Source organism: Pelodiscus sinensis, chromosome 4 (genome assembly GCF_052426305.1).
Source record: "Pelodiscus sinensis isolate ZL-2025 chromosome 4, ASM5242630v1, whole genome shotgun sequence".
Taxonomy (NCBI): domain Eukaryota; kingdom Metazoa; phylum Chordata; order Testudines; family Trionychidae; genus Pelodiscus; species Pelodiscus sinensis.
In genome coordinates this window covers 65,605,770-65,626,804 of record NC_143055.1, presented here as the reverse complement: position 1 = coordinate 65,626,804, position 21,035 = coordinate 65,605,770, and the positions used below count along the sequence as shown (strand labels likewise).

Below are 21,035 nucleotides of genomic sequence, written 5' to 3'. Positions count from 1 at the left end.
AATAAAAATAATCCACAACTGCCTCTCCAGAAAAGCTATTAAAATCCAAATAGAAGCAATGATTAATATAATTTCCACATATCAATCTTTTTATAAGTCTCATATTTCTGAGTCACTGGTCAGTTTTTAACACAGATTATCTTGAGATAATGCCATTCTTTCTGGCACAAATAAATTAATATTATGATAATTTACTAATGATACAATTATAATTAAAGCCCTCATCTTAAGGTAATGCTCTGTGTAAACTTATCCATTTCCCTCTTGCTGTGACACACCTGCATATCCCAATTTGTACTGTAGTATTCTGATGGTTTCTGGTTTCTTTTGTCAGCTTTCCTGCCAAGTAATTGATTCATGGTTTCCATGACGTGATCTGTGCATTTCCTAAACTGACATTATAGACTGAATTATAAGCTAAGTATTCCAGCGTAACAGAGTAGAATTTGTCTAGAGTTTTTTCCATCTACAGGACAAAAGTTTTGTTTGGTTCAAAAAAAAACCTTTCTATATTACAAATGAGGAAAATAAATTATAGTTGATGGCCAGTGAATTATAGTTCATCCTTTTATGATTGCCTTTAGGTCGCATCACTCTGTTTTGAAAGACTGCACTGACCTTAGTGGGTAATATATAAACTGATAGTGTAAAAAAATCTCAAGTCATATGATAAATTTAACTTCTGATAATATATTAGATTTCATTAAGCCACCTTCTGAACTTTAAATCATGTTACACGCTGTAAAATAATTATCAAAACATCACAAGAAAATTTATTTACGCTGTACTGATATATTAGCCAATATTAGCATTACTCAATAAATCATCATTTTTGACAGACTAAACAGAAAAGATACATGGGAAAACCAGGCCCATAGTTCTTAAATAACTCAAACATTCTTCTGTTGCAATACATTTCTACTCTGTGCATATGAACAGAACGTGTATCAAAAACTGCAAGCAACTTCACACTGGTAGCATATTTCCTATGAGAACAATTCCTCAAACTTATTTCAAACTATTTAGACTTAGAAATATTTTCCCTTGAAAGACTATTATTGTAATCAGAAAACTAAATTACTTAGAACTTTATGCACCCTTCCACTTCAAGAATCAGAGGGAAGTGAGGAGCTATGGGTCTTGCCAAGAGAGGCACAACATGGGGAAAGATGTCAGTAAGGCAACAGTCTTTGAAGATGTGCCTTTATGGGCACTGTGGCAGACACGTGGGTGAAGTATAACTGGGGAACTGGTTGCTTTTCCACCAGATTCTGCGATCCCAGCCTAGGAGTAACGCAATTTAATTGCTGTTGCCTTACCCAGATAGTACAGAAATAAATACTTTATAAAATGTGTAAATCAATAAAAAGTCAGTTTCTTCATTGGACAAGCCACGACCACTAAACTTAAGATGTTACTGAAAGACAGAAATTAGACAAGTAATATGTCTAGCGAATTAAGTTACCTAGTCCAGAGTTTCTCAGATATTGTCATATGGTAGACCACAACTGAATATTAAAAAAAAAAAAAAAAAAAAAAAAAAGATCTTGTGGACCATTTCTCCTGTCATTTGTATAATCTCCCTGTGGCAACTACATTAATTGCTTTTGTGGGAAAAGTGATATTATAAAAGCGTATGTACATATTTAGCTGTCTTTTAGTTGCCAGTGTCCAGTTATAGCAGGAGTAGGCAATTTTTAAAATTAAAAATTAAATTTCTGAAGTGGCCCCAGGCCGCCTCAGAAGGTGCAGGGTCTTGGACAAAAGGGGCAGGGCCAGGAGACTTCTCATGCTTCCCCCACAGACCCTGATTGGTGTGAGGGTGGAAAAATGTGTGAAGTCTCCCCCCATTCCCAGCACCTAGAGAGACTTATCAGCTGTTTTAAAACAGCTGGTGGTTCCTTCTAGGCACTGCAACAGGAAGAGACCTCACTCACTCCCCCTCACACTTCGGTCAATGAGGGCCCGGTGTGGGAGGAGTGCCCCAAGTCTCTTATCCTCTGTCCTCTGCCCTGCCAGGGGTGTGCAGCAGCTACCGTCTACTTTAAAACAGCTGGCGATTCCCTCTGATGATGTGTGCCCTTGGCTGGGGGAGGAGACTTCGCAGGTTACCACCACTCCCAGGCCAATCAGGGTGGATTGGCCTGGGGGCAGCAGGGCAGGTCTGGGCTGGATCCACTGGCATGGCAAGGCCTGTGTGCCCACCACTGAGTTATAGACTCTAAATACTGCAATTTTGCATTGGTCTGTAGGATTAATCTGTCATCTTACGCTTCTCGTAAGTGGTAACAGTAGCTATCCTGGGGAATACCAATGGATATCTACTATGGCAACTGTTATGATGGCTGTAATGGAAACAAACCAATGTATAGCAAACAGAACAACTTTTCTTATTTCATTAGGGAAATATACGGGAAAAAGAGGTGAAAAATGTGGGGGGCATTTGAAATTTTAGCGTGTGTCCCTTGAAATTAGAGCTGATTTTTTTTTTGTTAATCCTCTTTGCTATGCTTTAATGAAATGAGCAATATGGAACCACTGTTGTATTACTTTAATACTGTAATTTTCAGGTGAGCAAAAATGAAAAAATAAGGATGTTTTAAGTTTGCTTTCTTTAAAAGGAAGTTTTCTGAAAATCTCTCTGGTCTCGGAAGACATATACCAATTCTAAGGAATTTTGCCAATGGCTTCTTTCAACATTAGGAGGCTAGGAACCTAAATGATGAAATTCTTCAGCTTTGTGGAATAGGTAACCAACCAACCAAAAACCAAAACATACCACCATCATACAGGGTTCCGTGCTACCCGTGGGTGCTCCACTATTGGTGTTGGGCTAGTCCTGGTGCCACAGATCAGAGACTCTCAGAGAAGTGTTCAGTCAGGCTGCACGTGCATGAGTGTTGAGCAGCATTCCCACCTTTGAAATTAGCGTGTGGAGCCCGACTCCCCTCAGTTTCTTTTCTGACGCCCTCATAGCAGATTATTAGTGCCTGAAGAAGTGGGGAGAAGGACGAGTAGTGGAGCACCCATGGGATACACATCTCGAAGAACAATCATTACTGCACAGAGTGAATAACTTCTCTTTCTTCTTTGAGTGATTTCTCCTTGGGTGCTCCACTGTTGGTGACTATATAGCAAAGCCCATTTAGATGGAAGGTGGGCTTTGGCTAATTGTTACAAGCTGCAGAGAGGACTGCAGTGGCTACTGCAATATCTGCTATGGAGCATGGTGGATATTTAAAAAGGTGTGATTGGATGACCATGTGGCTGCTCTGCAGATTTCCTGGAGTGAGACTCCCTCCCTTGAGAAAGGCAGTTGACATCACCATCCATATGGTGGAATGGGGTTTGAGAGTCACCAGTAATGCCTTATTCTGGAGTGAATAGCAGGTAGTAATACAGGATGTTATCAATTTCGATATGCTCTAGGAAGAAAGTGGTGTTCCCTTGGACCTTTTGGCTAGGGATACCAGCAATCTTTGGGAGAGTTGAAAAGGTTGAGTCCTATCCAGATAGAAAGCATTGGCCCTTCTGACATCTAAAGTATGTAATATGGCTTCTTCCCTGGAGTGATGTGGTTTTGGGTAGAAGGTGGGAAGGACTATGGGTTCATTAATATGAAATTAGGAACCAACTTTGGAAATAACTTTATGCCTGCGAAAGGTTGTGTGTGAAAATGAGACTGTGAGAGCTGCAACTGTCCTTGTGGACGTGATTTCCAGAAGGAACATTTTCATGGTGAGAAAGGTAAGTGATGAAGTTGCCATTGGTTCGAAGGGTGGTTTTGTGAGTGGAGGAAAAATTCTAAATCCGACATGGGGGTAGGGGTGTACGTGGTAGGTGAAGGTTCTGTAGGCCCTTCCAAAAATCTCTTAGGGTATGTCTACACTGCAAAGTTAATTCGAAATAACAGCCGTTATTTCAAATTAACTGTAATAGCGTCTATACATGCAAACCGCTATTTCGAAATTAATTCGAAATAGCGGAACCCTTAATTCGAATTTGGTAGACCTCATTCTATGAGAAGTAACGCCAAATTTGAAATAGCTATTTTGAATTAAGTGCTGTGTAGACACTTAATTCGAAATAGGGGGCCTCCAGCCCTTTCCAGGGAGCCCTGATAGCCACTCAGGCCACAACCAGGAAAACTTCCTCTCCTCTCCCCCAACCCGAGCCCTTAAAGGGGTAGTCTCTGGCCACAGTGTCTGTGTCAGCTCCATGTCTGCCAGCCCAGAACCAGCAGTGGCCATCAAGGCCCCAGACCCAGTGGTCCCAAAACATGAGTCAGCAAACCACTGGCAGTCCACCACCACTCCCAGGAGCAGTCTGCCAGCTCCCAGGAGCCTGCCAGGGGCTGGAGAAGGCGGACACCTTCCTGGTCCAGGGTGGAGATCATGGACCTTATGCAGGTCTGGGGGGGGAGGGGGAAGGGGATTCCCCCAACAGCCATGATCTCCACACTAGATGGATGAATGCGGCCGTCTGTGGCAGGATAGCTGCCAGCCTGGCCACCAAAGGCCACATGCAAACCCAGGAGCAGGTTTGCATGGAAATCTAGTTGGTCCAGCGAGACCTCCAACCCTGACCCCCAGTTTCCCTTCCCCCTTCTTCCCCTTGCTTCCCCCTTCCAGCTCCCTCCTCCCAGGTTTCCCCCCTCTCCCACCTCCTTTCCCAGTCTCCTCAGAGGTTCATCTCTCTCCCCCGCCCTTTTGTTCAATAAACCCAGTTTCTGGTTTTGAACATACATGTCTTTTATTTGACATCAGGAAGGGGGGCTAGAGAGGGGTAAGTGGAAGGATGTGAGGGAGGAATGGGGCACGAGCCCCCAGTGGGGATGACTGGTGAGGCTCTGAGAGCTCCTTGGGGTGGATGCTCTCCCACAGGGCCTCCTGGACCCCTCCCCCCCCCCAGATGGCAGCCTGCAGCAAGTGCAGCTGGGCTGATGGCAGCGACTCCATGAGACGCACTGGTGTACCCAGGGGCATCTCTGGCTCCATGTGGCCGAGTGCTGTGGAGTCCCAAGTGCGAGCACTCAGGGCACTCCAAGACAGGGATGCGTTGCTGTCCCTCATCGAGGTAGAGAAGCAAGCAGGGAACCCTGAGAACTGTCTGTCTGGAGTGAAGGTAGGGTCCCTTTAAGCACGGAACTCAGTTAGCCTCAGGCAGCAGCCTCATACACGAAGTCCTAACCTAATGCCCTGCTGGCACTGGTTCCGGCCAGCCTTAACTTTGGTTCAGGGTCCACTCAGTGGGGACGCGCTATTTCAAAATAGTTTGTGTGTGTAGTATGCATCAATTCGCATTACCTTAATTCAAATTAACTGTTTTGAATTAAGATAACTCAAATTAATGCTGTAGTGTAGACATACCCCCATGAGGGAGAGGAGCAGGGTAGAAGGCCGTAATCGCAGCCATGTGAATCCAGAGAGTGATGAAAGGGATAAATTTTGTTGTTTCAGGTATATGATGTATTCCAGTATCAGATGGAGTGGAGCTGGCTGGACTCCCGTCTGGGTGCACCATTGTGTACACCGTTGCCATTTGTACAAGTAAGTCTCGCGTGTCGTTGGTCTACTGCCATGCAGTAAGACAGATCTCACTTGTTGGGAGCACTGAGGCTATTAGAATCACACAGGCCCCATCTGTATCTTTCAGAGAACTCTAGGGACAAGAGAGATAGTAGGGAAGGCATATAGTAGGACTAATCCATGGGAGAAGCATTGTGTGTCTTAGAGAGCCATGTCTTATGCCTGCTCTCTAACAGTACTGGGGGCATTTGGAATTTTGTCTGGTTGTAAAGAAGTCTATTTGAGGTCGATATCAGCATTGGAACAGATTGTGGGTGATCTGAACATGCAGTTCCCAGTTGTTTTCTGTGAGATAGTTGCAGCTGAGGGTATCGGCTGTGATATTCTCGTCCCCAGGTAGGTATGCTGCCATGATGATTACATTGTGGCGGATATACCAACTCCATCACCAGATAGCCTCTGCCTTTTGAAGGGGATTTTGCACCCCCTTGGCAGTTGATGTAAAACAGTAGTCATATTGTTGGTGAGGATACGCGCCAAAGACCCTCAAATATGTGGAAGAAAGTGCTTGCATGTGTTATGAACTGCTTGAAACTCAAGCAGGTTGATGTGGAGTCTGGACTTTTCTTTGGGCCACTTCCCTTGCATGTACTGTTGTTGAAATTGTGCACCCCAGCTTAGCAGGGAGGTGTCCATAATGATCTGTTTGGACGGTTGATCCTGGTGGAAGGGCACCCTCTTGCAGAGGTTCTGTGCCTGGGTCCATCACTGTAAGGAGGTAAGGACTTTTTGAGGAGGCACAGTGTATCTGTGGACGTGGCGGTTGGTTGGTGTATAAACTTGAGGAAATCCAGTGTTGGAAACATCAAAAGTGCAGTCTGGCATGTGGGACAACATATGTGGTAGCTACCATGTGCCCCCTGAGTTTGAGACAAGCTAGGATGGGGACAGTTGGGCTGATGGTTATGATTGTGACCAGGTTTTTTATATTGTTGAAATGATGACTGGGGAGATTCCACAACAGCACGCGCCTATGTGAGCTCCTATGAACTCTAGGGATTGCGTTGGGGCACAGTGTGGACTTCTGGTTGCTGATAATGAAGCCTACTGATTGAAGAGAGGCCTTTGTGATTCTGATCATGTCCCTTGTGGTTGTTGGGAGGGACCTTGGATGAGGCAATCATCCAAATAGCCTATGGTGTTTTTTGTGCACTGCAAACCTCCTGACTGACAGCCACTCTTTTGAATAAATCCTGGAATTGTTTGAGGTCGTCACTAGGTGTTGGGTCATTTGGGATAATTGCTTCATCAGGATCAGAGGAGGAGCTATCATTTGGTAGCATGTCTGATTGTTGCTCTCAGGCTGCTGCTAGACTTCAAAGGTGGAGGTGCCTTATTAACTAGTCAATTAACTGATACTTAACATCCTTACTTTGTGCAGGTGTAGGAGGGGCAGTGGAGGGGTGTCATGGTGCCCAGTAGTGATAGAGGGACCATCAGTTATTATGCCAAGAATAAAACTGCCAGTCAGGGTACCACGGGGGTACTGATTGCCTGTATGCCCCATATGATGCATTTGCTCTATCTGGGGAGGAGTGTTGTGAGGAGAAAACATTCCTTGTATTCCTGTGGTAGGCACTGAGTTGTGATAAAGTTGGTGAGTGTGGTGAGGGTGGAAAGACTCTCATTGATAATGGGGAGCAAGAACGGTGACATGCTGAAGACTTCTTGGGAGATTTGGTTCTAGTTTTCCTGTCATTTATTGATGAAGCATGGGGAACAACGGTGGGTTGATGTCTTGTGCCCCATTGCTGAGTCTGCTGGTGCCTGTGGTGGAGGCATGGGTCCAATTGATAACCTGAGAGATCTGGGGTTATTGTGATGCACAAGAGCACAGTTAGAACTAGCCTAATCATTTCTTTGCACCCGAGGTGAAAGCTGCGCCGGGAGCAGGCTCCACAGTGGGGATATCGACTATGCTGGAGGCATCATGGATGCCAGTAGTGCCAATGGTGCCTCTTAATTCAGGGCCCTTAGTAGGTGCCCTTTTTTAATGGGTGGGTAGCTGATTTCACAGCCTATTTAGAGCACACTTTTGAGCCTGTTAGTGAGGAGGCTCAAGATTTTGCCATGCCCAAGGTGCCAGGTTCATCTCCCTTACTCATTGTGATGGGAGGAAGTGGACTGGTCAGGGGGTGTTTGAGTGCACCGAGGTGAAGGGCTTGAGAGGTTCCCTTGAGGGGATGTCGTGCCCAAGCTCTTATTGCCCCCATTATACTTATGGGGGTCTAGGACTTTGTCAATAGACAGCATGCGTATTCTGCATGAACTCTCTTTCCTGGTGAGCTCTCACTGTCAGACTGTGACAATGGACATTTCTGTGAAACATGCGTGTCCTACAAACAACTTATGTATCTGCTGTGACCATCAAAGTCTGCCACAGTCTCGCCATGTGTCACATCTTTTGGCGGTAGGAGATTCTGGCATGTCTCCTGCTGGCAGACTATGCCACTTGTGATGGTATGAGTAGAACTGTGTATGTTTGGTTTCTTTCTTTTTCTTTTTTTTTTTTTGGTAGTTTGTTGCAGCTTGCTGCTATGCAGCACTAAACTGCTAGTCTCACTAAACCATGAACATGCTAAAGGGGGGAAAAAAAGCATTTTTTTAAAAGTTTAAACTGTATTAACAGGGGGGAAAAAAGTATTGGGCAATTCTACACTAACTACTACATCTTTGTTTTTCAAAAGTGGGCTGAGGAGAGGGTTGGAACTCTGTCTGTAGCTGAGGATGATGAAGAAGGAACTGAGGGGAATTGGGCTGAGCACACTAACTTCAAAGGCAGGAACGCAGCTCACTACTCACACCTGCGCAGCCTGACTGAACATTGCACGCAGATGATCCCGACCAACAATGGAGCACTTTACTTGAAGAAGGTTACTTTCTTAAGATGTTGAAAATGAGATCACTACCAGTATCAGAAATACAAACTATGTTGTAAACTGATCTTGCTCCACTGATATTAATGGATTATGTACTTCAGCTGGGAGTCTGGTTCTGAATCTGAAAATCTGCTATAATTACATCTGCACTAGGCAATCGCTTATTCACGTAAGCAAGACTTGGAAAAAGTACATACCTGAGACACTACCTACTAAAATAGTGAAGCCATAGTTCTAAATTGTTAGTAGTGTGAAGATTTATCATTTGTGTATCTCAACCAGCTGGAGTAACCGTGGCTTTGAAACAACAGTTATTTTCTTAAAAAACAAAACAAACACGCAATGTTTGACTTGTTGGTATGCTAGACTTGCTCATATTCTACACTGGAAATTTTTGGTAGAATGCACAATTTCAGACCAGAGTGTTTGAAAAAAGGCTTTCAGGACCAAGATAAGATTATGACCATTTATCTTTTATTCAGTGACTCTTCAGTCCCTTTCCTTAATCCTTTCCTTAGCTGGACTGTACACTAAGCAGATGGCTAAGTGGCTACTTACTTTGGCTGTCACTCCACAGCTGCTACTGCTGTGTTGAGGTTCCAACTGTACCCCTCCCTCTCATATATCTACAGTATTTCACCAAAAAGGGAACTAGGTGATAAAGGAGCTATTAACTCTAAAATTAGATCATCCTCATTTAGGGCATTCAGCAAGAGAGAAGAAAAAATATAAGCTACCAAAGGAAATCAGTGTCATCTGATCTGAGATGACAATAGTGCATGTCTATTTGAGAGGTTCCTTAACTATGCTGTTCAATGATGAAATGTATGGTTCTTGTAACTGCACATAACAAACAAGTATTTAATTTTAGCTGTTTTTCCTTAAAAAACCCCCCTCTAGAAATTGCATTAAAACCCAAATATGTTAAATGAATGGCATTTAAGTTGGATACATACACACTTGAAAGTTAAGTGTCCCTGTGATCTCAATTCTGCACCCTTTCATGTATGGTATGATACAGTCTTTACTAATATGATCACATACTTCTGTTTCTATATCACTGTCTACCTCCTATCATGCAAAGTGTGACACACCCAGGAATAGCCTTAAAGGTTTCACGGGCAATCTTAAATCTGGCATTGTGTAACTTTCAAGTGCTTGATTTTCCAACTTAAATTTGTTTTAACATAGTTTCCCTTGTTCTACCATTAGTAATGTTAGCTGCACAGTACATAAAGGTAGCATAGTTCTGGAAACAGTGTGTTGAAATGACTGGGATATGTTTTTCCATATATTTATGTATTTTAACATATTGCTATCAATTTACTTGAAACACAGACAACTAAGAATGTAACTGGAATAAAAACCTACCGTTTTGCTGATGTAACTTGTGCTGATATTCATACATTGCAGTCCCTCACTATTGCAGCAACCTCCACATCTGTAGATGGATACACACGGGGGTTTAAAGAAGGTGTTTGTTGTTGCTCCAAACTCTTTCCCGACATCCACACACACCTCACGTGGCATGCACTGAGTTTTCCTCCATTCATTATCAATACCTGCCAAGTTATAGGGAATTCCATATGTTATAAAGCAACTAGTTAAAATAAGAACACCCCACCGTAGTTTAACAGGAATTTGCTTAAGGTTGGAATCGGACTAGCACATGACTTCATGTATTTAGATGCCTAATTCAATGAAATACACATTTCTGTAGAGAAATAGAATTCCTTCTCAGTAACTTTCCAGAATTCAGTTTCCTATCCCTACCTGGCTATATTTGCAGAGGAGAATCATCTGGCCCTGAATAACATTTCAGAATTTGAATCATACTCTATGTAAAAAGTCAGAATGTCAACATGTAGCTCATCTTATCAGTTAATCCTATCGACTACACTCCGCTCCTTGCTACCTCTGTATCAGGCATCAAGTTGGGGGGACAGGGCGGTGGGGGGGGGGGAGAGAGGAGGAACAGGCGCCCATGAGCCAGCTCCCCACAAGCACTGAATCTCATGGATCCTGTCTTCTCCCCACCTCCACACCACTGCTTCTGATAGGTAGCAGTGCAGAGGGTGTAGGGGGCAGGCTGGAGCCAGTACATGTGGGAAGCCAGCTAGCTTTCAACTGATTCCCCACATATATCGGCTCCCGTGGAGCTGCTTGCTCCCTTCCTGCCTCTCTCTGAGGCAGCAGCACGGAGGAAGGGGGACAGACGGGAGCTGATATGTGGGGAGCTGGCTTTTAAAAGGCACTGGGAGAGGCATGGGAGAGGCATGAGCCAGTGCTTAAAAGCTAGTTCCCCATGAGCACCAGCTCTGCCTCCCCGTTCCCCCCCAATGCTGCAGTAGTACAAGGCAGAGAGGGGCAGGGGAGGCTGCTTCATGGATGTCAGTGCAGCCTCTGTCCATGGGGAGCTCAGGTTCCCCCCATAGATGAGTGGTAGGGGGTTCCTTGGGAGTAGGGCTGGGAGTGCACTGACTCCCAGCCCTGCCCACGGGGACTATCAAATAGTTGTGTAACTGCTGAAATTTGAAGCGGTTACATGATTATTCAATTACACACTATCTAACATCCCTAGATTTATGTTCTATACTATTAAGGTAAAAACACATTCAATTGGATGATCATTTAGTTTTGTTAATTACATAATAATAATCTCTGGCATTTAAAATTAAGGAAAGAGCACAATTAGGCTAAACCCTTAGACACTGTCCAAAGCCATGCTTAGATTTCCTGACTGGGCCTTTCTGACAAATTGTAGTTGTGCACAGCTGAGGCCTCATCACTAACAAGTTATGTAACTTACCTCATCACAACCCCCATCTTCTGTCTCGGAGCAACCACATATTAGGATTGTGGTTCAAAGAATTTCACTCCCCACCTGTTATTTAATCTATTCCTCCTATAACAGTTCAAACTTACCTATTGTATTGTGAATTTTACTCCTGAATTCTACATTCCCTCAAAAAAACCCTTAAAATATTTTTTCAGGCAGAATGATACAAACAAAAAGAATTCTGTTAATGTCCCTCAATTCTTCAACTGCTTTGTTGTAGAATAAGTCCCACTAAAATGTGCTTTATTTAGCTACTCTAGGTGATTATAGATCCTTTGCCTTAAATCTCCCAGTTCATCTGCGGCATGCATCAATAGCTAATTCATGCATGCATTATTCTGGGTAAATGCTTAATTGAAGTAAATGAGGGGGGAAGACACAAATATTTGCATTTTTTTTCCAGTGGATACATTCTTTGGGAGTCACAGATTAATGCCTCCTGCAAAGTCTTCAAAGTCACAACACAGCAGAGATTCTTTCCAGCCAAGGACTTCTGGATTTAATTTTAAATCTGCTGTACAGTACCATCTGAAAATGGTGCAATCACTTCCTTTTGGATCAGTAAATACCTCACGCATCACACTGAGTTCACAAAATGTGTCAGAAAAAATAGCCATAAGGATTAGTCTCTTAGCCATGCTTAATTTGTGCCAGGGCTGATCCTCGGCATCTCTAGGCTTGGTAGTTCATAGTCCTAGCACCTCTAGGACTTGCCCTAATAGTTATGAAAATACAAAAATTTAATGAGCCCTGGCACCTCTTTCATTACAAATTAAACACTGGTCTGAAGGTCCTAACTTGTGGATTCCTATCAATCTAAGGATTTAGCCATTTTTATTTCAGTATTTAGACTTTAAAAATTTTTTTACACAACTGACATTTCTTCAGATTTTGATTTACAGTGTTTGGTACACCTTTTATTTCCTGCACTTACTTTTCAAGATTTCTGCATTATAATGTGCTGCTGCAAATTTTACTGAATCATCTGATCTTGTGTCAAAGCTGGAGTGTTCCTTGTTGTGTTGCCAGCCCCCTCTCCTCAACTGACATTTGAACATTTTCCAGTACTCGGGATAAAGTACGGTCATGAGTTCATCCACACTGGACACAGACCGCAACTGCTCTTCCAGGTCTTTACTTGAATGAGCCTGTTAAAGAAATATGCAAGATTAATTATTTTCTGCATTGCACAAGTTTTGCTGTAAATTAGTTTGATGAACAAACAGCTAAACATTTGTAAAATTAAGTCTTCACCTTTTGAATCCTCTTGTGAAAAACACTATACTAATGTTGTTCTGTAGCATCTGATACTACAATGCCTTTCTACCATCACTAACTCTTACTCTAACATGTTGTTCAAGATAAGTATTACTCATGAGAAGAGAGAAGCAGATATAAACCTTTGCACAGTACAATTTGCAAGATAAGGCAATGGGGTACATTTTGCACTATGGATACCTGAATAATTTTAAATACTTTTTATTTCCTCAAACAAAATCAGACAGATTTTATGATTACATGCATATTGCCTAGTACCATGTACATTAACAAGGATGACAAAGTAAAATTTTGCACGTTTTCCCAAAAATTCATGAAAGCAAAAAATAAGTGCAAAAATGGGTGAACAAGAAATTAAGAGAATTTTTGGAAACTGCTATTTTGTTGTTCATCTTCAGGGTCCTATCATAGGTATTTAAGGAAATTCCTGTTCGGCATCAATCATGGCTTTGCCCCAATCTCCATATATAGGAGCCAGTGTGATTGCCCATTGTCTCAAATGCAGACTGGGAAAGAGATTAGTACTCTGAATTACATTCTGCCTTGTGAATCTTCTGTGCCGCAGGGAGAGTATGCACCTCCCGCCCCCCCAATACATCATGCAGAATACATACCTGATCAATACAGTGCACCCATTTCCTGCCAGCTCTTTAGTCAAATGAACAATGGTGGTGGGAAAAACACACACATAGGTTCTCTGGAACTTCTTACCTTCCAGAGTGCAGCATAGGTAGCCAGCACAGAGGAGGGAGGGATGCCTTAGAGCTCCTCATGCATGGGCATGCTGGTGTGGGCAGCAATATTAGAGGCAACATAACCAGTCTTTCATACACAGTGTTTATTGACTGAGGCCTCTGTACATATAAATACACACACACATATACTGGCTATTATCTTCTGCATCCCATACTGGCTATTATCTTCTGCATCCCAGAAAGAAACAGCCACATTAAAAATGTTTCCATATTAGTGTCTAACAATTTAAAACAGATCCCCTCCCTGCCCAAAAAACAAGGAGTCCTATGGCACCTTAAAGACTAACAGATTTATTAAGGTATTAGCTTTCATGGGCAAAACCCACTTCATCAGATGAACTGGAGTTGAAATTACAGAGCCAAGTGTATATATAAGAAAAGAAGGAAGTTAGTTATGTGTAGGATCAGCGTTAATGAGGCTAATTAAGTTTTATTCCTTTCACAGTTCCAAAATATTGCTCTATTTCCAACTCTCATGATTTTCTTGTCAGTCTTGCAATATTTATGGCTTTACTAAAATACCCAGTCCCCGGAGCTGACATTAAGAAGCACAACAGAACCTTCTAGCATTCCAGGCATTGAGGAAAACCTTGAAGTACACAGAATCTAAGGCAGGTGTGGGGCACCTTTTTTGAGTTGGAGGCTACTGACCCACGGAAAAATCAGTTGGGGGCTCTCACACAAGTGAGAAGCCCATGAATATGAGAGACTCCCCACATTCCTCTTGCATACCAAGGCCTGGGGGCGGGGTCCAGGCTAGTAGATTTTCAATGCTCCGGACCTGTGGGAGAGTTGCTGGGGGGCTGGAGTGACAGCACAGGCTCCCAAATGCTAAGTCTTAGGGGCTAGATCCAGCCTCCAGACCCGAGGTTCCCAACCCCGATCTAAAAGATCAGAAATCAGAAAGGAATATTCTGGAGCTCGCAGGATCCTAGAGCCTGGTTCCAGACCAAACCCAAATGCCTACATCACAATGCAATTAAACAGACCCTTAGTGCAAGTCTGAGGTGTCTGCAGTGTAGACATACCCAAAGTTACCTAAAATAAAATTATGTTCTGAAGGCATATAAGTGTGAAATTGTAGAACTACTAGCAGAGATATGTAACCTATCATTTAATTTCAAATGACTGGAGGATAGTTAGTGACACGTATTTTTTTTTTTTTTTTTTAAGTCCAGAGCAGGGATGAGTAAGATACATCTCGGGGGCTGGATGAGGTCCGCCAAGCACCAGATCCAGTCCATAGACTACCCAGCTGAGACCCTCAGGCATGCGGCAGCTGCTGTTGTTAGCACAGGGCTGTCCCATGTGGCTCTCTGCTCTAGAGGGGGTGGGAAGCTTTGTGTGATCTCCCCATCCCCAGCCCAATCCTCAAGCTCCTATTGGCCAGAAATGACCAGGCAAGAGGAGCTAAGAGATTGGCCTGGGGGACAGGGGCAGTGCAAGCCTCTTCTCCCTCCCGAAGCTGAGAGCTACATGAAAGGAGCAGCCTGCAGTTTTAAGTGGTCTGGGGCTGCAGCAGACAGGGAGTCCATCCTGCATTGGGGGTGCTGCAGGCCTGCTGGTGAGGAGATGCTTAGGTTAGCACCTCCAAGCCAAAGCCTGCCTCTGGCACCCCTGCCCCTCCCACCCACACCCAACTCCCTCCACCAGGACACCATCCAAACCCTCTGCACTCCCTTCCCCAAGTCACAACTTCCTCCCAGAACTTGTATCCCCTCCTACACCCCTTCCCCAGGCCATTATCTTCTCCTGCAGCTACATTCCCTCCCTGACTCTACACCTCAATCCCCAACTCAGGTCACATCCCCCTCCTTCACCCAAACTTCCTATCAGACCTCATACCATTCCTGCACCCTTGTCCCGTACCTCGTGCACTCTTCTACACCCAACTCTCCATCCTAGATCCTGCACCTCCTCCACAGAAAAGTGCAGCCCTTGACCACTTCCCAAAATCTTGGAGTGGCCCCTCACCAAAAATTATTGCCTACTCCTGGACTAGAGGCAATCCTGGCAGTTACAGGCCAGTAAGCCTAACTTCAATACTAAACAAATAGATTGAAACTATAGTAAGGAACAGAATTAACTGACACAGATTAGCACAATTTGTTGGAGAAGAGTAAACAGGGCTTTTGTAAAAGGAAACCATGCCTCACATATCCATTAGAATTCTCCTGGGATGGCGGCAGAGGAGGGGGATGTCAACACACACATGGACAAGGGTGATCCAGTGGGTACAATGTACTTCGATTTCCCAAAAGCCTTTGACAAGGTCCCTCACCAGAGGCTTTTAAAGCAAACTAAGCAGTCATGAGATAAGAGGAGAGGTCCTCTCATGGATCAAAAACTGTTTATTATAAAGGAGAGAAAGGATAAGATTAGATGGTCCGTTTTCAGAATGAACAGAGGTAAACAATGCCTCCAGGCATTTGTTTGGGGACCATACAGAGCTTATCATCATATACATAAATAATATGGAAAGATAGATAAACATTGAGGTGGAAAAATTTGCAGACAATATAAAAATTGCTCAAGGTATTTTAATCCAAAGTAGACTGCAAAGAGTTACAAAACGGTGTTAGTGGGAAACAAAATGACAGATAAAATTCAATGTTGATAACTGCACAGTAATGCAAACTGGAAAACAATCCCAACTATACATATAAAATGAATTAAACTGTTAGCACTCAAGAGATATTTGATTCATTGTGATTAGTTTCTGAAAACATCTGTACAGTGTACAGAAGCGCTCAGAAAAACTAACACTGTTATGAGCCATTAGGAAAAGGATAGCTAATAATACAGAAAATATCACAAAATGCCACTACATAAAACCACAGTATGCATGACGCTCACACATGCATGAAGTTCTGTTCTTCCATTCTGAAAAAAAAAAAATAGAATTGAAAAAGGTACACAGAAGGGCAACACAAATGATTAAGGGTTTGGAAAAGCTTCCATATGAGGAGAGATTAAAAAAAGATTGGGACTTTTCAGCTTGGAAAAAAAGATGACTAAAAGGGTGTTAGATTACATAATTATTCAAATACATGGTATCGCATAAAATTTTAGTGGTTACGAGACTATCCGGCAGCCAGTGCACTCCCAGACCCATTTCTGGGGAGCTCCCTGCTAGCCTGCAATCCTGCCTCTGATACAGAGGCAGCAGCATGGGGCAGTAGAAGCCCCTGTCTGGGGGGGGAGGGCAGCTCCCTGTGGACAGAGGCTGCACTGCATCCCACAGAACATCCTGTTGTGTCAACCAAAATTAATAGGCGGTAGGTTTAAAACAAAAGAAAGTACTTGTTCACAAAATGCACAGTCAGCCTGTGGAACCCATTGATGGTATGTTGCGAAGGCCAAAGCTATAGTGAGATTTAAAAAAATTGTAAGTTCATGGAGAACAGATCCATCAATGGCTATTTAGCCAAGATGGGCAGGGATACAGTTCTATGATCTGGGTAACCCTATCCTCAAACTAGAAGAAACTAGATAACAGGAGATGATTCAATACCCTTGAATTCCCGTTCCCATCAAAGCACTTGGCACTGGCCACTGTTGGAAGACAGGATATTGGGCTGAACAGTCAATTGGTCTTACTCAGAACGGATGTTATGATGTTCTTCCGATCAATGCAAGATCCATCATCAACAAACAATACACGACCTCATCAGTGAAGTACTCAAGATTGCCTGTATCCTGGAAACCAGGCTGGACATCACTACGTCTATGTCTACACTGCAGCACTATTTTGGAATACCTGCAGTATCCTGAAATAGTTATTTTGTGTCTTTTGAGCTTGCCTGTCATTTTGAAATATACTAGGGTTCACTATTCTGACATCCCTGTAAATCTCACTCCACGAGGAGTGAGGGATGTTTTGGAATAGCGATTTATTTCAAAATAAGTGCTGTGTAGAAAGTGCCAAATTTCAAAAAAAGTTATTTTGAAATAAGATATGCAAGATTTAACTTTTCAACTTTTGGTGCAGCGTAGACATATCTTACAAGCCCTGTGCTAGCCCTCATCATCCCATCCCTCCCCACTACTAGGCCTATAGCAGACCAAGATGAACAGGAGGCACTGCATTCATATTCTCTTCTAACATAAAATTTGAAAGAGTCATCTCAGGTAATAAGAAAAAGTCTTCTAAATTTCAGCAGCAGCAACCAGAGCCAAAGCTAACAGGTTACTTTGTTCATTTACAGATCACCAAAGACCAAAGGATTCATAAAGGAGCTAACTCAAATTTTGTTAGGGGTGGAGGAGCTTCAAATGTATCAGACCCCTAGTAGCCAACAATTAGGGTGCAAGCACAACTACCTCAATAGGAATCTTTGTCCTTCCCTCAGCAAATCCTGGGCTATGCTGATAATTTTTTCCCAACCCTGTGTCAGCTCATGAAGCTAGACTAGATGACCTCTTGAGGTCCCTTCTACCCCTACATTTCTACTATTTCCATGAGCTAGAAATGCAATACATGTCCCAAGAGAAGCTTGAAATCTGCAGATATGGATGTCTTATGAATCCCAGCCACTCTTGTGAGGAAAAAGTTGCATATTCACTATTGGTAAGTATAATTTTCAAGTCCTGATCTAAGATATAATGTGAAATCATGTTTTTAAAATGCATTTACATATGGCCTTCTGGAAAATCCATAGGTAATATTAACATAATAGTGTTTACAATTTAAACTGTCCATTTAAAGGAAAACAAAATGAAGCCTGCATCCATTTTTCACACGTATGCAGAAAGGAAAACACAATGTATTTATAAGATACATTACTGTAAAATTAAGTCCTGGTGAAGAAGCAGTGGGGGAATACTAACTTGATGCTTGCTGAATAAGTGCAACAAGATTATTTCATTACAGCTCCTTAAATTGTAGGAGAGTGATTAAAATAGATTCACTGGGAGTATATAAGTATTTTGATTATAGCAGAGGGAAGTTTACTAATATTCTATACTAGGTTTAGTCTATAATTAATACATTTTATTCCAAATTCCTATGAAATTGGGCCTATAATTCTGTAGTTACAAGTAATTGGAATAACCACAAAATCAGTTTGTTCTTAAGAATAACTTACTATTGAGCTTAATTAATGGACACTCTTCTTTTTTAAAGTGACTGATGTTTTAAGTCAGTTTTATATGTACAATATAGGAATCCTATTCAGTCACTGGATGGCTTTTGCTATTTCTCCTCTTCAACCAGACAAGGAAAGTAAGGATAAAAGCTAGCACAAACAGAAAGGTTCACACACTGTACTAAGGGTTGTAACCAGAGCCCTCCAAAGCACCATTAACATTTTAGAAGAGAAAGAAAAGGAAGCTTGTATGTTTATTGCCAGTATGTGTCTGCAAATGTATGTCAAAATGTGTGTTGATCTCTCCTTGCTGTAGTCATTATTCATCTGTAAAAGGCATAAGTTTTGAACTGTGGCAAATTAGCCAAGTCTTTATAACTGGTTTATGCTGAACACGACAATTAGAGGCATTAATGACCTATGTAGTAATTTAATTCTGGCATAGCAATCAAACAGACACTGCCGCCAAAATTGTACACACAACTAAATCTTAATTTCCACTTGATTAAATGGAGGACGCCAACAGCGTTTCTAACAATAATTGAGTTGGCCAAGGAACCTTGAGCTGGAACATGCTGCCAGCTATGTTTGATAAAGGAAAAAGTATGTAGTATAAAAAAATTAAATACATTTTATAGCCGAACTATAAAAACAGTTCTAACTGATGCTTGAAGATTTGCAAAAATCTCTCTCTCCCCCTCCCTCCCGACACCCACACAGGATTTGATTATTCATCCAATCAAACCAGCTAATTTTTTGTTTGTTTGTTTTGTTTTTTAAATCTCAGCTCTTTGCTCTGCTGTTGATTGTACAACTGCTTTGACACGGTGCATACCAGAAGTTATCATTTTAAATCTTAAGGCATTTGCCTTCATGACAATTAACACCATAATAACTGTTCAGAAAAGCATAATATTAAAAAATCCAAAATAAGAACAAATATACTGTAAATTAATTAATAGAGCCCTTGTATTTAACAGTGTTATGTTAGGTCAGATTAACAAGGTTTGCAAATGATTAAGGTCTGGATATTTGATTACTCACACCATGCTAGTCCTTCTCAAATGAACTATTAGATGTAATCCTAAATTTAAAATAAAGACATTGTACTAAACATAACTGCTATGTTGCCATAAAATAGCACAATCAGGTTATTTAGATAATGGCAATTCTAAAACCATCAGTGCCAGACTGTGACCTTTGATTAATGTAAGTAGTCTGCTGATTTCAAAGGGAGCCTCTTGCATATAACAGAGACTTGAGCCAGCTTCACCTCCTTGATAGGAGGGGACAATGCTACCTATATACCAGCGGTTCTCAAACTTTTTGGGCTCCGGAGCACTTTACATGCGTAAAAATGTATGCGGAGCCCCAGCGGTCCATTGATTGTATGTGTTGTACCTATCGATGTTTCCAGTTTGTCAACCTCGCGGAGCCCTGTGGCTCCGCGGAGCACAGTTTGAGAAACAATGCTATATACCATGCTCCTCTTTCTCTTTCTATCATCTAATTGAGCTCAAGGAAATATTTCACTGATCCATCCTAAAATAAATATTCAGGCCAACCATAGGCATAGGTGTGTGATCATGCTGAGTACAAGCTGGTTACATTTTGGAGGAAAAGTCCCAAAAATTCTTTCAAAGATCAGTTTCTACAATGGCAAGAGTGACTGTGTGAAGTTGAACAACTGAAAGAGAGTGAGAGAGCAGAAAATCCCACAAGACGAAGCTCGCTTCATTTCTTCTCCTCCACATGGTTTATTGAGGAGCAGGGATGAAAGGCCCCTAAATGAATCGAGGGATGAATCTTCTCCTTCTACATAAAGTAACATGACATAGTAAATAAACTATTCCTCACAGTAAATTACTTATAGATCTATATTTCCACAGTTCTTATTACTGTGCTATCTTAGTAGCTTTGTGAAATAGGAAAGTATACAACTTGATTTTCTTATATCAAAGCTGCTGCATATAATCTTACTGTATATATTTTAGAAATGTGCATCTGTCTGCCCATCTGTGAGTCTGTACAAGAACTCCTCCTAATTGGTAAGAGCTAGGACCACCAAATTTTGTATGCCTCTTATAATTTAAAGCAAAGCTAGGGTTTCGTTGTGCCCAGATAATGAGATGCATGTAGAATTTGATTATTTCTTTAAAAAATGGAAAGAGGGGGTCTGTTGGAGGGAGTTAAACTGCAGAATGACCACAGAGGGGCAGCCAGAGGTCAGAGATAGGGACTGGGACAGCTATCTCCCCATTGGGCTAGCAAGGGTCAGAGGTGGAGAAAGGGGACGGCTCTCTACTATATATTTCAGAATGTTTGTGTGTCTTTCTGTCCCTCACTGGGGACAGGCACCCCTCCCCCGGCTGTGCCCACTGCAGCTGCACATGGATAGACACGTCTCACCTGGCCTAAACCTGCTGTGGTGAGAGGGCTGGAATAGTCCTCTTTTCCCGGGGAGCCTTCACACTGAAAACTTCATCCTTAGCCTCTTGTCAAATGACTTCTATGTACATTTTCATTTTATTTTTCAACCCCTCCCCATCACATTAATGGATTTTAATATGAGCAGGCAGGTTATTGTTGAACCCTCTAGTGGCTGTTTG

General features: G+C 42.3%; 1 protein-coding gene and 1 long non-coding RNA gene across 3 annotated transcripts in view; one reads left to right on the top strand and one right to left on the bottom strand.

Moving 5' to 3' along the window:
* LOC142829630 (uncharacterized) overlaps nucleotides 1-8,411 on the top strand; it is a 202,111-nt gene extending 193,700 nt beyond the window's left edge. Inside the window, exons 4-5 of the long non-coding RNA XR_012904248.2 lie at nucleotides 5,460-5,549; nucleotides 8,276-8,411. This is a non-coding gene — a long non-coding RNA (uncharacterized LOC142829630). The remainder of the gene's footprint in view (nucleotides 1-5,459; nucleotides 5,550-8,275) is intronic.
* VEGFC (vascular endothelial growth factor C) overlaps nucleotides 1-21,035 on the bottom strand; it is a 114,562-nt gene that overhangs the window by 29,592 nt on the left and 63,935 nt on the right. For both annotated transcript variants that reach the window (XM_006131592.5, XM_075930235.2), the window contains exons 2-3: nucleotides 12,241-12,454; nucleotides 9,839-10,029 (exon numbers count right to left, since the gene is read on the bottom strand). In XM_006131592.5, the coding sequence (XP_006131654.2) occupies nucleotides 9,839-10,029; nucleotides 12,241-12,454 (405 nt within the window). The remainder of the gene's footprint in view (nucleotides 1-9,838; nucleotides 10,030-12,240; nucleotides 12,455-21,035) is intronic.